This window comes from Corvus brachyrhynchos, unplaced genomic scaffold (assembly GCF_000691975.1).
Source record: "Corvus brachyrhynchos isolate BGI_N302 unplaced genomic scaffold, ASM69197v1 scaffold202, whole genome shotgun sequence".
Classification (NCBI taxonomy): domain Eukaryota; kingdom Metazoa; phylum Chordata; class Aves; order Passeriformes; family Corvidae; genus Corvus; species Corvus brachyrhynchos.
The window spans coordinates 293,879-307,925 of NW_008238132.1; the positions used below are offsets into that span (position 1 = coordinate 293,879).

General features: G+C 35.9%; 1 protein-coding gene across 2 annotated transcripts in view; it reads left to right on the forward strand.

Annotated features, from left to right (window-relative positions):
- DIAPH3 (diaphanous related formin 3) overlaps window positions 1–14,047 on the forward strand; it is a 200,974-nt gene that overhangs the window by 9,842 nt on the left and 177,085 nt on the right. For both annotated transcript variants that reach the window (XM_008633134.2, XM_017733559.1), the window contains exons 2-6: window positions 784–957; window positions 4,497–4,601; window positions 10,422–10,552; window positions 13,726–13,800; window positions 13,881–13,950. In XM_008633134.2, the coding sequence (XP_008631356.1) occupies window positions 847–957; window positions 4,497–4,601; window positions 10,422–10,552; window positions 13,726–13,800; window positions 13,881–13,950 (492 nt within the window). In that variant the 5' untranslated portion in view covers window positions 784–846. The remainder of the gene's footprint in view (window positions 1–783; window positions 958–4,496; window positions 4,602–10,421; window positions 10,553–13,725; window positions 13,801–13,880; window positions 13,951–14,047) is intronic.

Below are 14,047 nucleotides of genomic sequence, written 5' to 3' on the forward strand. Positions count from 1 at the left end.
AAACTCTAGCACTGAAAATGTGTGAAGTCTCACTTAGTAACTTTTGATCAAAAAGTTGATAAATACCTAACCAGGTAAAAATCCCACTACCCAAACCACATTTCCAAAGAAGGTTTTTGGCTACTGAGAGGATAAAGAAATCCAGAGCTATTGATGTGTGCTGGGGATTAGTCATAAGGATCATTCATGAAATCATAAATGTACCCTATGTAACTTTAATAGAGGAATCAATGGTTTTGCCAAAATGAATTTCTTAATAATTGGAACAAAGGCACTAAATTTTGTATAACATGATGCAAATAAGAAAATAAATAGAACCATGTCTTAGTTATGCTAACTTGTCTTTTAATAAAAAGTAGTTTCTTTGCATATCTATATATTCTACAGCCACGTTAGGAATACAGCTGTTTCTGAGTAACTAAAACCACTGTAAAACTAAGCTTTTGGTAAATAAGCCTGCTTTCTCGTATTCTACATGTAACGCTTGGAAAGAATTCTTCATAAATTGGTTTTGTAGATATCTATTCCTCCAAACTTTCTGTAAAATTCTGATGTTCTGCTTGATTTCTCTCTAATGTAATGGGATTCTGGTCGGTTAACTCCAGTGCTAGGCAACTGACCATCATATGTATCTTTAGGAAAACCCTTTAGAATAAGGCAGTTAAATAACAGGTAAGCTACCACAGAAAAATAAGGATGTTTAACTTCCAAGAGCACCCATCTTAATAAGGGGTACATGGAATGGAAGCAGCATGTGATATGTTATACCTTTTGTGTTTTCAGTTGGATAGATTTGCCAGTATAAGAATTCCAAAAAGTAAGAAAGAAAGACCTCCTCTGCCACATATGAAGCAGTCACATTCTACAGATTGGTCATCCACACCCATGGACCCGGAGGATTTTGCTCCAAAACCACTGTCGGAAAGAGAAATCATAGCACTGTTTGAAAAAATGATGGTAAGAGTCTCACACTTTCTTTTACTTAAAGAATGACAACATGGCTAAGTGATAGGTGGAGCACATATTCTTCACTGCATGTGTTCTAATCTTTACCTGAATTACTAATGTTATTGTTGTTAGTTGTAATTATGTGGTTATTAGGGTTTTTCTCAGGGAATAAAGTATTGGAATTATTTTTTTCAATCTTTTGCTCCAAGTATATTTAAAATAGAATTTACAAGCAAGCTTGTGCAACACATTTTGAGGAGGAACAAGAAATGGGGGATCTTTCTTCCTTTCAAGATTATCTAAAACCTTTACAAAGAGATTTTATGCCTTCAAATGTCACAGCTACATTTAGTTCTGAATTTATATGCCATGTCACTCTTGTACAAAAAAAGAGACTTGCCTCTAAGGCAGCATTTGTCTGCAAATTTGCTTCTTTCCTTAGCTGGCATTGTTAGTGCACAAAGAACAGTCACAAAGATCGTGTGGCATTGGTAGCACCTCAATAGGTTGAGCTTTTTATCGTGATGATGACATTTTGGGCAATTGAAAACTAAACACGGAATGGCCATGAGAGAAGAGTGACTGGAATCTGAAGAGCACAAGAGAACATTAACAAGGAGAATGATGCCTAGATTATTATTTCTTTCTCTGCCTCACAGCAAGTAACAAGTAACTCTTGAAACACAAAGGGACTACCAGGGACTGGCATGTGGAGAAAATGAAATGCACTGTGAGAGAAGTACCTTTGTGGAATTTGTACTTCCTAGTACTCAGTGATGGTAGCTTAGTTTTGAAGAAGGTTTTGTAGAAAGAACTATAACTGAGAGATAACATTCAGGATTGTCGTGGTTAAGTTGGTGAATGAAAGGAATAATTAACTGTGTTACCAACTTTTGTATTTATATGTGTTGCCAAATGGTTCATTTTTCGTCGTGTACTTTGATGTCTTGCTTCTGTTAGAAGTTTCACTGTATATGATAGTTGCTCAAATGTTAGGAAATGGGAGAATTTTTTTTATAAAGTTTGAAGGTGTGCCTCCTTCCACATACCCCTGCATTTAGATTGTATTTCTCTGCCATCCTGCAGACATTCTGGTATAGGATAGTCTGTGATGTTATACTATGGCGTAAATAAATGGAAATTTTCAATAAATCCTCAGAAACCTACTACTGCATGTCTAGATAAATATAAATGCTTATATCCACGGATCCTGAAATAATTAATTCCAATTTTAAGGCTATGTTGTGAAAATATGTTAAAGTAGTGATGACATCTGCATAATTTGAAGGCTTTTATAGTTTCGTTGAATAACAAAGTACTTAAACTTGTATTTGATAAGCTACTTTATCAGTGTTGTTTTTTCTATAACATGTACCACAGAAAGGATTTTTCAGATTACCCATGTGTGAATGGGCTGGAATAATGCTAGTTTAGTCACAGTAGATTACGTAGCTAATTATATATTGTAGCCTCTAGTTTGCTGTTCTGATCAAATTAAGTGATTTTAGAGGGATGGATTGGTGAACAATTTGAATGTTGTAGCCAGACTTCTAGAACTAATTTTGCACAAAAAAAAAAATTCAATGTGTTAGTACTGAAGGGAGAAGTTTTTAAAGTCTGAGGGTTTACTGAATGTCTACATTATACTTGGGGTTTTCCTGGATGCATATGGCTTCCTTCTTCCAGTATTTTATGTCTTGTGTATTTTTCATGGGAAAAATTATGAAAGAACTCATAAAACCAGACAGTTAAAGATAATAATTAACTGTTATTTAGCTCCTTTTATTTTTGTTAGTGCTATTAGGAAAATATACATGTGAAATGATGTATTCTTTTTTTCCAAAGAGGTATTGCTCACCTGTAGAATATATTTCAATTATTTAAGAAATAAAAGGATGGAGATTAAATATTTTATTAACTAAGCAATATCTGTTGTGCCCATTGTGTCACTGAATACTTCTAATCTGTATAAATTAATTGTTTTAATGATGTTTCATTTGTTAAAAACAAGAACAAAGAAATTACTTTTTACTGCACACACAGACACAATATTTCCCATAAATTAACCTGCTGTTATATCTAGGCTTATGGAATACAGTTTGTGTTGACAGGTTTCTTAATTCTTGGATTTTTTTTTTTTTTGCATTTAGAAGTTAGATACTTTTATTTAAGTTTAAAAGCTACTTTCGAGAAAAGATAAAAGCAAGTTTGAAGGAAACTGCTTTAAATAGAAGAATGAACTTTGCAATACCTACTCGATAATGTGAAAAGGTTGTTTTTTTACTTTAGGTTAAGTTCAAAATTAACCCTATCCCAGCTGAAACCAGGACAGGGGTCAAGCATTTTCTGCAATAACTTCTTGGATTATAATATAATAATATTATAATAGCTTGGATTTATAGAAAAGTGTAAATGTTTCTAGGAACTGTGCTTGATTCTGTTCTATTCAGCATGAAAGCTATTGACAGACAAGAAAACTTAAGTTTTGGTGCAGTGTAAATTCTAAGGCTTGTCTGTGCTGTTTGTCTTTGATTTCTGACTAGGTGAAATAACTTTGATATCAGGACGGTTACGCAGTGATTTTGTAGCATTGCTCCTGCCAAAGCTGGTGGGGATTCACCTCATGAGTCTCAGCTGAAAATAACTGCAGTAATTCTTGCTAAGCTTGGGTAATGCACATAGTAATGTTGTATGTGCTTTATACATGTGTGCCAAAATTGTTAATTGTTCCCTAAAACTTTTTGTTTTCCTTTTTCCTTTTATTCTTTAACCTACACCATGATAGGAAATGTCATTTCTCACAGATGTGCAACTGATTATAGTGACCAGGGCATTTCTTGGCTAGAGCAGTAGAACTCCCTGTGTCAGAAATGTTAGTGACATTCAGAAGTGTCACTTGTGGGGTTTTGAGTGTAGGTCTCTCTCTGCTCTTTTTGACCTCTGGATTTATGTTGGAGTGAATGAATTATGACGGGGTTTTGATAGTAGTTGGAGGTGTTGTTTTAATCTTTAAGGATTTGGGCCTCGCTTATTGCAAAGGTGATTATTAATTTGTGAACTACTTTCAGTGCAAACCACATTCTGCTGCCTAAGATGAAGCATTTGGGAATGGAGGAAGAGAATTATGGAATAAATTAAAATTTGAAATGGAAATTAAAAATATGCAAAATACTGGTTTGAGTACATTTATAAATGTTTTGGGAAGTATTAAACAATCCTTTTCTGTAGTTTGGTGCATGTGTATGAGAAACTGTAGGTCTTTCCTAAGAAGAGAAAAATGGTTGTGATGCACTTGTTAATCCCAGCACAGTTGACTGTTTTTTTTTTTTTTTTTCAGTCTGAGTTCAGAGGGAATATGGATAAGGGTTTTTATGGTTTTGATTAACATATTATGAAAAGTTGTTTGCCTAACAGCATTCAGTTGTCTAAGTTCATATTTTTGTATCTTTATTCTTTATTTTATTTAAGTCAGTCTCTTATATTTGAATAATTCTGTTGCTGTATGACATTTAAGGCTGTTTTTTCCTTTTTTTCCTCTCCCATTCTAGGAAGATATGAATTTAAATGAAGACAAGAAGATGCCATTGAGAGAAAAGGATTTTAATACCAAAAAAGAAATGGTGATGCAATATATCAGCACTGCTTCTAAGTGTGTAAGTAAATGACTAAAAGCTTACATTGTTTCCTGTTGGACAGAAAAAGTGATTCATACATGTTACATTCCTTTGACTAACTTCTGTTTCTCACAGTGTTCTTTAATAAAGTTTGTGTCTGTGTTATTATTTTACAAGATACAGTGGCAGATGGTCACTTGAAATGTGTCTTTTATACACAAACCAGCATGTCTTTTTGGTAAAGGTAGGTCTAAGAGTGGAGAGGAAAAGATTCTGCAAAAACTTACTGCAAAATCTGGTGTTGAATCTTTTTCTTTTCTAGCACTGTTTAAAAGAATTCCTCAACTGGTGAGCCTTTTTCATGCCTGACTTAACATAGAATTCATGTTTGATGCTACGTAATAGCTGATAATGAAAATGTTGTGCACAAAATCAGTTATTGTCCATATTTTACCTATAGAGATAATGACTGGTTGTTTTAAAGCAGTGCAAGGAGTTGTATGTAAGTGCCAGATTAAGGATGCGGTTGGCATAAGAAAAACGGCTTAGTTTTTGCAGAGTAGGAACTGCCTCCCGTGCTAAAGGCTGCATGGCTAATCCTGTCCTCAGATATTCTGAGTGTTTTAGAATTCATATGTTTGAATCTTTGACTTTCACTGCTGTATGTGACTAGAGATAACAGTAAAAATTGCCTGTATGCAATTTTACCTAAACACTGAGAAAATAAAACATTAAGTATAGTAATTTAACTGAGATATTTATCTTACTGTCTACTTCAAATGATGTACCTTATTAGTGTAATGCTCTAGCACTTTTAGGAAGCTAGGTATGCCTAGTGCAGGACTGAACTTCCTGGAGATTATTTAAGATTAGTTCATCAAAGCTACTAGTCCTTCTACAGCATAACAGGACCTTAATATCAGAAGATGGGGTCTAGCTTGTTTTTAATTTTTAGAGATACTGCATGGGAAATCAAAAAACTTCAGACTAGTAAATCCTACAACATTCTTAAAGTTTATCTACTCAAAATAGTATGTGAGGGTTTATATATCATTGACACTCCTAGCCTCCATATGTATTTTAAGACCTCAGTTGTTTGATCTAAAAAGCAATGTAATAATAGGACATGACTGGCTGTGCAGAGTTGCTGCATTCACATCTGTTGCTGGAATTGTAGCATACTGATGGTGGTGATGTTAAGGCTCTCTGTCAAGAGAAAGGTTTTCATGTTTTTGCTTCTTGGCACTTAAGACTTGCAAAGAACTGAAACGTGTATAACAGAGTAGGTCTCATTGATCCTTCTTTTTGAGTGCCATTTGCAATTTTTGTTTTGTCTTTGGATGTCATCACACTTGTGTTTTGGCAATGGAGCTTCTTGCTCTATGCCCAAAGCAGCTGTATAAGGTACTTTGTTGAAGAGGACAGGTCTCCTCCCTCAGGGCAGTGATTTGTTCCCACACACTGTTGTCTTGTGTGTTTTCCTAAAGCCCCCAACAGCATTTTCTCCTTTCTGTTCCCTTCCTCTGCTGCTAGCCCACGTATTCCCCTTTCTGCAGTGGGAGATGACTAAAGACCAATCCATGCAAGGAAACTTGTCTTTCCTGAACTCTCTTTCTGCAGTTGTGTCCTTACTGGAAGTGACATGCACCTGTTTTGTACTGGGAGAAGCTGTTTCTTTGAGGCACAGGTTCAGTACTTTGATATGGTAGTGCTGCAGATGATTTCAGATTAGTGCTGGAGCTACTGGGATGGGAAATTCCTTTCCTTGCCATTGAAAACTCTTTGTTCCTGGCATGCTCTTTTCATTCCTCGAGTTTGTTGTACTGCCTGAGTGCCTTCTGAGTCTAGAGAGAATAGTGCACTGCACTCCAAGAGTACTTGGCTAACTTTTGGTGTACCTTGCCACATGAAAGTGTCATACTTTTTCGGAACAGTTGAAATGCCATGTAGCACCTGACTACTGTGTGCAACTAATCCTGTCTCAGGCCTCTTTCTAGGAGTGATACTGCAGTAACTTCTTTTGATAGTTCATACTTCTTGAACTTTAAGGAGATGGGTACTAAGATATTTTGCCTTGGGAAAGATACCCTCATTCACAACTGTTTTGGAGAGTACTGAACATTTTTTTATCATTGACCACAGCGTCAGGATTTCTCTTTCTGAGAAGTGCACAACTCCTTTCCAATAATCACAAAACACACCTCTTTGCATAGTAATACTTGCAGAAAAGGAAAGTTTTGAAAATAAATTTCCATGTTATGGGGTTGGTACTCAAGTGGAAATAAAAGCAGCATTGCTATCATGTTACTGTACCATAGGTTTTGCTGTTTTACATGTTCAAAACACACAAACTGGGTTTTTAAAGTGAGTTTTCTTTTCAAGGTTTTGTTTTTGTTGTTCACATTGCTCCCTTGTAATGTTTTAACTAGATTAATTAATGCTGACTTCATGCTGCATCTGCTCACAGACCAGTTGTTTTTCAGTTGAGCAATTAAGTTTCTGGAGGCACTGATGCCTCAAGATATTCCCTCTTTCTCAGTTAACTTGAACATTCTGAACTTAAGCAGCTTTTCCCATGCTGAAATACAGCTAATATAATCAGTTGCACAATTAGTACCAAATGCAGCTCTTATTTTATTTAAGCACTGGCAGATGTATCATATTCTTGTTATGTTGCAGAACTTTGGCATAACTATGAATAAGTGGTACTTGGCACTGAGGTAGTTTGTTGTACAGACATTCACAGTTTACTGGTTCTTTTGCGTAGGGTAGTGTTCCAGTGGGGAACTGAGTCTGAAATGGGATGACTGGTTACTCTGTGGATGTTGATGTGAGTCTCCACTGCTTGTGACACTGTTTTTGGACGGGTCACATGAGGCTTTCTGAAATGTCATTCTGGTGAATTCTTCTAGTCTGGCTGGGCTCTTGTCCCATGTGACCTTTGCACTTCACACATTGCTATTGAATATATTAAATTCCTTTCAAAATACCTTCTTACCGTCTTAACTCTATGTCCTGTCCATATGACTGTCCTATATGACTGTGCATCAAAAGAAAGCGGTTTTACTGACAACTTATGAGTATTTTGGTTGCATCAGTTTTGTCAATTTTACAGCAGGAACTGCTGGGAGAAGTCACTGGAAATGACAGATTCTCCACACAGGATATTAATCCATATGCTTAGGCATACAAGTAGTGCTTATCAAGCAGTCTATGCACATCAGGAGCTGCCAGCAGAATTTCTGAGACTTTGAAATTTCCAACTCTCTTGTAACATTTAGTTAAATACTTTGTGATAAAGGCTGCTGGGGGTTTGTTTGGTCATTTTGTTTCTAGTCAGTCTGTTACCTCATCTATGCAGAGTCCAGCTGGAAAGATCCATGAAAGAAAACTGAAAATACTGAGTTTCTTTTTGTTTGTGGGAACATTTATTGTTAAGGATTTTTTAAAATTTTCTTGGGGTTTCCTTGATCTGTCTTTCAGATTCTCACCTCAACCCTCATCCCTTGCTGTACATCTCATTTACTTTTTTTTGTGGAACAGTTATTGGAAGTTTCCCTCATACTTAAGCGTAGGGATCTCCATCAATTCAGAGGCATGTTCGGAATTATATCCATGTACTACTACATGTGATGTTTCAAAACACAGCATGAGATGCTATATTTTTGGGATGATTCCTGACAACAGGTGTTTTTTTGTTTGGTTTTTTTTGGTGTCTGGATCTGTTATCAAGTCCAAGGAAATATAGTTGGAGTGGAGACTTCTGTAGCCCCCAGCGTTCCATTGTCACAGAGTCATACAATAGAAAGAGGCTGGAAGAGACCTCTGGAGATAGTCTCATCCAACTTCTTATCTATTCCATTTTTCGTATCTGTGATAGAGGAGACTATATAGTCTGCCTGAGCAACTTGTTCCTGTACTTGACCAGCCTCATGCTTAAAAAAACAGAGGGAGGAGGGGGAAACTTTGTGTTTGTCTTATGTTTAACCAATTTCCTGTATTTCAGTTTGTGCTTCTTGTCCTTTCACTGACAGGGTTCCCCTGAGCCTTCTCTTCCTGGGGCTAAACAATCTCAGTTCTACTAGCCTCTTCGTGTGCTACAGATTCTCTTGTAATTGTGTCTGCAGCCCTTTCTGGACTCATTCCAGTATGTCCATGTCTCTCATGCTGGGAAGTAAGGAACTGGACAGAATTCTCCAGATGTCTCACCACTGCTGAGCTGAGGGGAAGGGTTATCTCCCTCGGCCAGACGGTGATGTGCTTACCTGTGATCAACTTGTCGTCCATCACAACCCCTATTTTCCTACAAGCCTACATCCCAGCTGGTAGCCCCAACACATGTTGGTGTGATGCCTTTTCCTGGTCTTAAAATCAAGAGTCAAACATGGTTAGAAGGGAAAAAGGGATTTTACCTCGGTATTTATTTTAAGGATCCTTAGGTGCACTATGTCCAGGTCGAATGCACCTCAATGCACACGCAGTGCACACCCCCAAAAGACCTGGTGTAACATTATAGGTCTTACTAATTAGCATATCTATCAAAGGTTCCCCAGTGAGAGGCTCAAGTGAGCCCCCCTCCCCAAGGAACCCTCCCCTGGATGGTTCTATCTTCATTTACAGAATGTGTTCTGGAGAGGACCTTGGGGTCTGAGGCCCACTGATCCCTACCTACGAAGCTTCTAAAATATTTAGTCTCCTAGCTTAAGAAACAAGGCCAAGAATGTAGGCAAAAAGCATTAGGAATACAGAAGCTGTAAAAAGGTATAAAAGGGGTATAGAAGAAAAGGCAAAAAATCATCATGGCATCAGTGCATGGGATTATTCCTTCTCAGGTTCAAGATTTACAGTTTTCTGTTGTGGAACTTCCTGAAATTGCTCTGCCTGTTTTTCCTGTCTGTTGGTGTCCCTCTGAATGGCAGGTCAGCAGCCTGGTCTGTCAACCATGCTTCCCAGCTTTTAACTTCACTTCTTTGCTAGAAACTATTTAATCATCTTCTAATTCACAGAAGAAAAGATAATTTCTCAATATTTCCTGAGGATCTAACAAAGGGAGAAAACATCATCTGCATGAAGCTATCTATAATAATATAATGAGACTACCTCACTATTAGTAGTGAAAAATTTCAAGTTGTTATTGCATTGTAAGTCTAATTCTCTTCAATTCCTGACTTAAGCCACTAGTTAATCAAGAATTATTTATTAAATCTCTTTCTGCAACATGACAATTGTGCTTCTGTTTTCGAAAAAAGGAGTCTTGCAATGAAATAACTCAAATCTAAGTTTTATACACCATTGTATGCCTGCTTTTTTGTGTTTAGATATGTCTTGTAGAAAATATATCTGTCCTTCATGTGAAATGGGTATTAAGTGGACAAGACATCTTATTTTTTAATGTCTACATGAACGTCTACTTCTGCAAGAGCAGAAGTTACTGCAGTTACACACTGAGTGTTCTGGTGTGCTGCTTCTTTGCTTTGTATTCTTGTGTGACTGCAGTCACCCTTCTGAACCTGTGATCTCTTCAGAGGATCTCAGAACTGGGTTTTTCTTCTGTTGAATATTGAATATTAAGATGTTTGCAATGCATAAACAAAATCTATTCAATACAAAAATTGTATTTCACTGAGCATACGTGATAAATTTGTACAGTTGATGCCTGCTGCTTTGTCTACTGATTATAAATGTGTTCATAAAATGACCAAATTTAGTCAGGATTTGGCAAATAGTAGATAGGCATCAGTTACAGGTTTACAGGTCTACATTATATATTTTTCAAGGAACAGAAACGGTTAGCCATTAATAATCTATTTAAATTCTATATGCACCAAATGAAAAACAGATGTATTTTCTGTGTTTCAGGGAAGTCTCAAGAACAGTAGGAAGATTTCTCCCCAAGAATTTATTCAGGATTTAAAATCTGGGTCAACGGATGAAAGACTAGTCACTTGCTTAGAATCTCTCCGTGTGTCCTTGACTAGTAATCCTGTCAGGTAACATCATTAACACATATTGAAGAGATTAATCATATTCTAATTTCTTAATGGATTAAAATTAATGGATATGTAGATGTACATGTTTCAAGGTTTTCCAGTTAATGAGTGTATGCATTAGTGAATGATTGCAACTTCTTTTTTATCATGGATTATGTATCCTCTGTAGGTCTATTATTTGTAATAGAGTTGGCTGGTCTATGCAAGGTAATATTAAGAGAAGGTAAATTAAATATGGTGCAGAAGCAGTTCCCTTTGTTATCTGGTGCTAAGTAGTCATTTTTTTTGTATTTGTATTTTTGAAATATTTCTCTTTGGTCTTCTAACTTATTTTTGTCGGGGTGATAAATAACAGGAGTTAGGCACCTTGGTGTAAGTTTGTTCACCAGAAAAGATTTATATTTTTAATTGACTCCTTCTGTCCAGTGTACTTTAAGCTTTCTTTCTTCCTGCCTTCTGGTATTTTTTTCTGTATGTGTAGGGTTTATCTACAGAAGAAAGCACAACCTTTGTTTACCTGTGTTTTATTGAAGAAAGGTTAACTCTTCAGCAATCACTGATCAGTCTTAATTTTGATTTGTTCTGTGCAGCTTGGTTTGTGAATGCTGACTTTATTTTATGAAATTGTATTTTTTCCTGTTCTAGTCTATTTGCATCCTTTTGTTTTAGAGTTTAGAGTTACCATTTAAGACAATGATTGAACACATGATTTGGGGAGACTCTTTGGGTTGTAGTTGAAAATAATGCAAATGAAATGTTGGGACATGATTAGAAAAGGATTGCACATCTTTTTTTTCTCTGTGTGTCTTGGCAGAGTTGCTGATGTCGGTCTTCTCTGTGGGTATTTGCTTCTTTCCTTCTATTAATTTGTTTCTGAATTGGATTGTCTTTTCTTATTTAGAATACGTCATGGTTCATATGGGAGGAAACATGCTTTACAGTAGCCTGACTTATTCTGATGAAGGGTTTTACGGAAGATATAATTCCTCCCTGAATGGGAAACTACTTTTAGATAAAAAATTGCTTCCCCTTCTTAAAAAAGACCCCAACAACCCACAGCCTGAACTTTGCTTGTTGGTATATGCTTGGAGAGAGAAATACAACATCTATGAAATGTGACATTCTGTTTAGAGCACTCTATTCTCTCTGTTCTTGATATGAGTGGATAGTTTCATCTTTTTGTGTGTCATTCCTTTTGCTGCTTCTTTCCTACACATCGAGAGAGAAGTTAACTTTCCCTTCCCCAAAAAACCAAAACAAACCAAGGCCTGTGATCCTGGTGAGGTGCTAGTTAATGGATGTGTGGCCTAAGAATATGTCTGAATTTGAGAGCCTAGAATTGGAAATAGAGTGACTATGGCTTACAAAAACACCAGAGAAGAGGTATTTGAATAGACATCTGTTTAATAAACAATCTCTACTACTTGTCCATGAATGTGTTTTAGTTTACAAATCAAAAGAAAGATCACAACCATTAGAACATACGTGTTCTGAAACAGTCTTCTGGTGTATTTAGTGATGCTGAAAAAGTAATGTTTGCATAGACCTCACTAGACTTAAAGAGAGCATTTTAAAATAGCCTTATTAAAACCCGTAAGTTCTTATGTACGGTTTATATGTAAAAGCAAAAGTAGAACAGCAACACACTGTTTTTCATACTAAATGTTTGTGGAGTAAACATTTTGAAAACATATTTCTAACATGTAGCAACAGTTGATGTTTGTTGGATGCAGATATTGATGACCTTGATTTTCCTGCCAGTAGCCAGATCTTTGAGTAAGAACTTGCTTTGACACAAAAATGCCGACCTCTGGTCCAGCTGCTATAAATCTATGATTATTTAGACTTCAGCTTTGTGTGATATGGACAATGAGAAATAATGGATGAAACTTTGGGATTTTATTTTGTGCATATATATTAAGAAAGGATGAAGGTATTAATATTGAATTTAACCTGTCATTGTGTATTTTGTGGGCTGTGATATTTTTGACAATATATAATTTAGGGTTGGGTTTTTTTCTGATTTTTCAGTTCCTGTACTTTAATCAACTTAACTGTTAAATCTTGTTGACATTTCAGTTTCTAATTCAAGAAGTGGTTCTACAACGTTGTTTTCAATTAGTTTTTATTGCAAAATATATTATTAGTTCACAGAGAAGATCTGAATCAAATGACGCTGAGTAGTTTGATCCCTGGTACTTAGAAACAGGTGTTGAAATCTATGGCTTACTGCAAAAAGCTGTGTTTATTTCCCATTGCTATAAAAAGAAAGCCTCAAAAAGGACAGTCTTGGTGACTAATCTTCAGGTAAATAATTTAGGTGTTTTGACCTCACAGTTGCCAGCACAGTTCATCAAAAGTGGTCAAGTGATCTAGCTGTACATAGCGTTACAGGTAACTAGTTATCTGCAACTATTTCTTCTCCTTTTGTATAATAGTTGCAAGAGATTGAATTTCATTAAGAGGACATTTTTAATACATTGAAAACAGAGGCACTGATAACTTAGTATTTTGTCAGAATGACAAAAAAGTGAGTGTTTTCTTTGGGTAGTGTAAGTAGATTTTGTTCTCTTATAGAAGCAGAGGTAAGGGCAGTAAGAATACATCAATATTTTAGTTAATCATCCCCAGCTGTTGGATGTACAGCAAAGTGGCTGCTCATAATTCTGCTAATACAAAATGTTCAAAGAAATGAATCTTGTAGGATTATCTTTAGGACAGATATGGCCAGATCTGCCAAAAATAGTTGCCAGTTATTTGCCTAATCTGTTTCAGAATAAAATACCCATCCAAGAAAGAGAAAATCTATTTTCATAATATATTTACTTTTAGAAGAAAAAAAAATGAAGTATCCAGTTTTCTATTACTATAATTATAAGTGCTGCTGCCGGTGTTCCTTTACTTGTATTTGATATCAAGGGGTTTTGAGCAATACTAAACAGGACCGTGAAGCAGCTGTCTCATGTAGAAACAACCGGCCAAGGGTTTAACCTTACCAGAAGATGCCTTTGGTAGTAGCGGAAATTTAAAATTTTTGTTGTGTTCTCTTGGAGATATTTTGGGTTTAAAACCATCCAGTTATGTCTGCTTTTATTTTTGGTGACAATTTTCTTTCACTGTGATTAGTCTTCTAAATGTCAATTTTTTTAAATGTCTTTTTTCTTTCTCTCTAGCTGGGTTGAAAACTTTGGCCGAGAAGGTCTGGGACTGCTGTTGGACGTTTTGGAACGATTGGTTGAGACAAAAAAGTAAGGCTTTAATATAAAAATGTTAGCTTTTCTTAATATTTAAAGAGCATTTATTTACACTAAATTTTTGATTTATTCAGTCAGGACAGAGTTGTGAAGAGGAGTCAGCATAAAGTTATACAATGTTTGAGAGCCTTCATGAATAATAAGGTATGGGATTTTATTTAATCTTGGTATCTAAATTACTACAGTTTGATTAGATAAGATACATGATAGGTATAAGTCTGTGCAATTTGGTGAAGTGTTG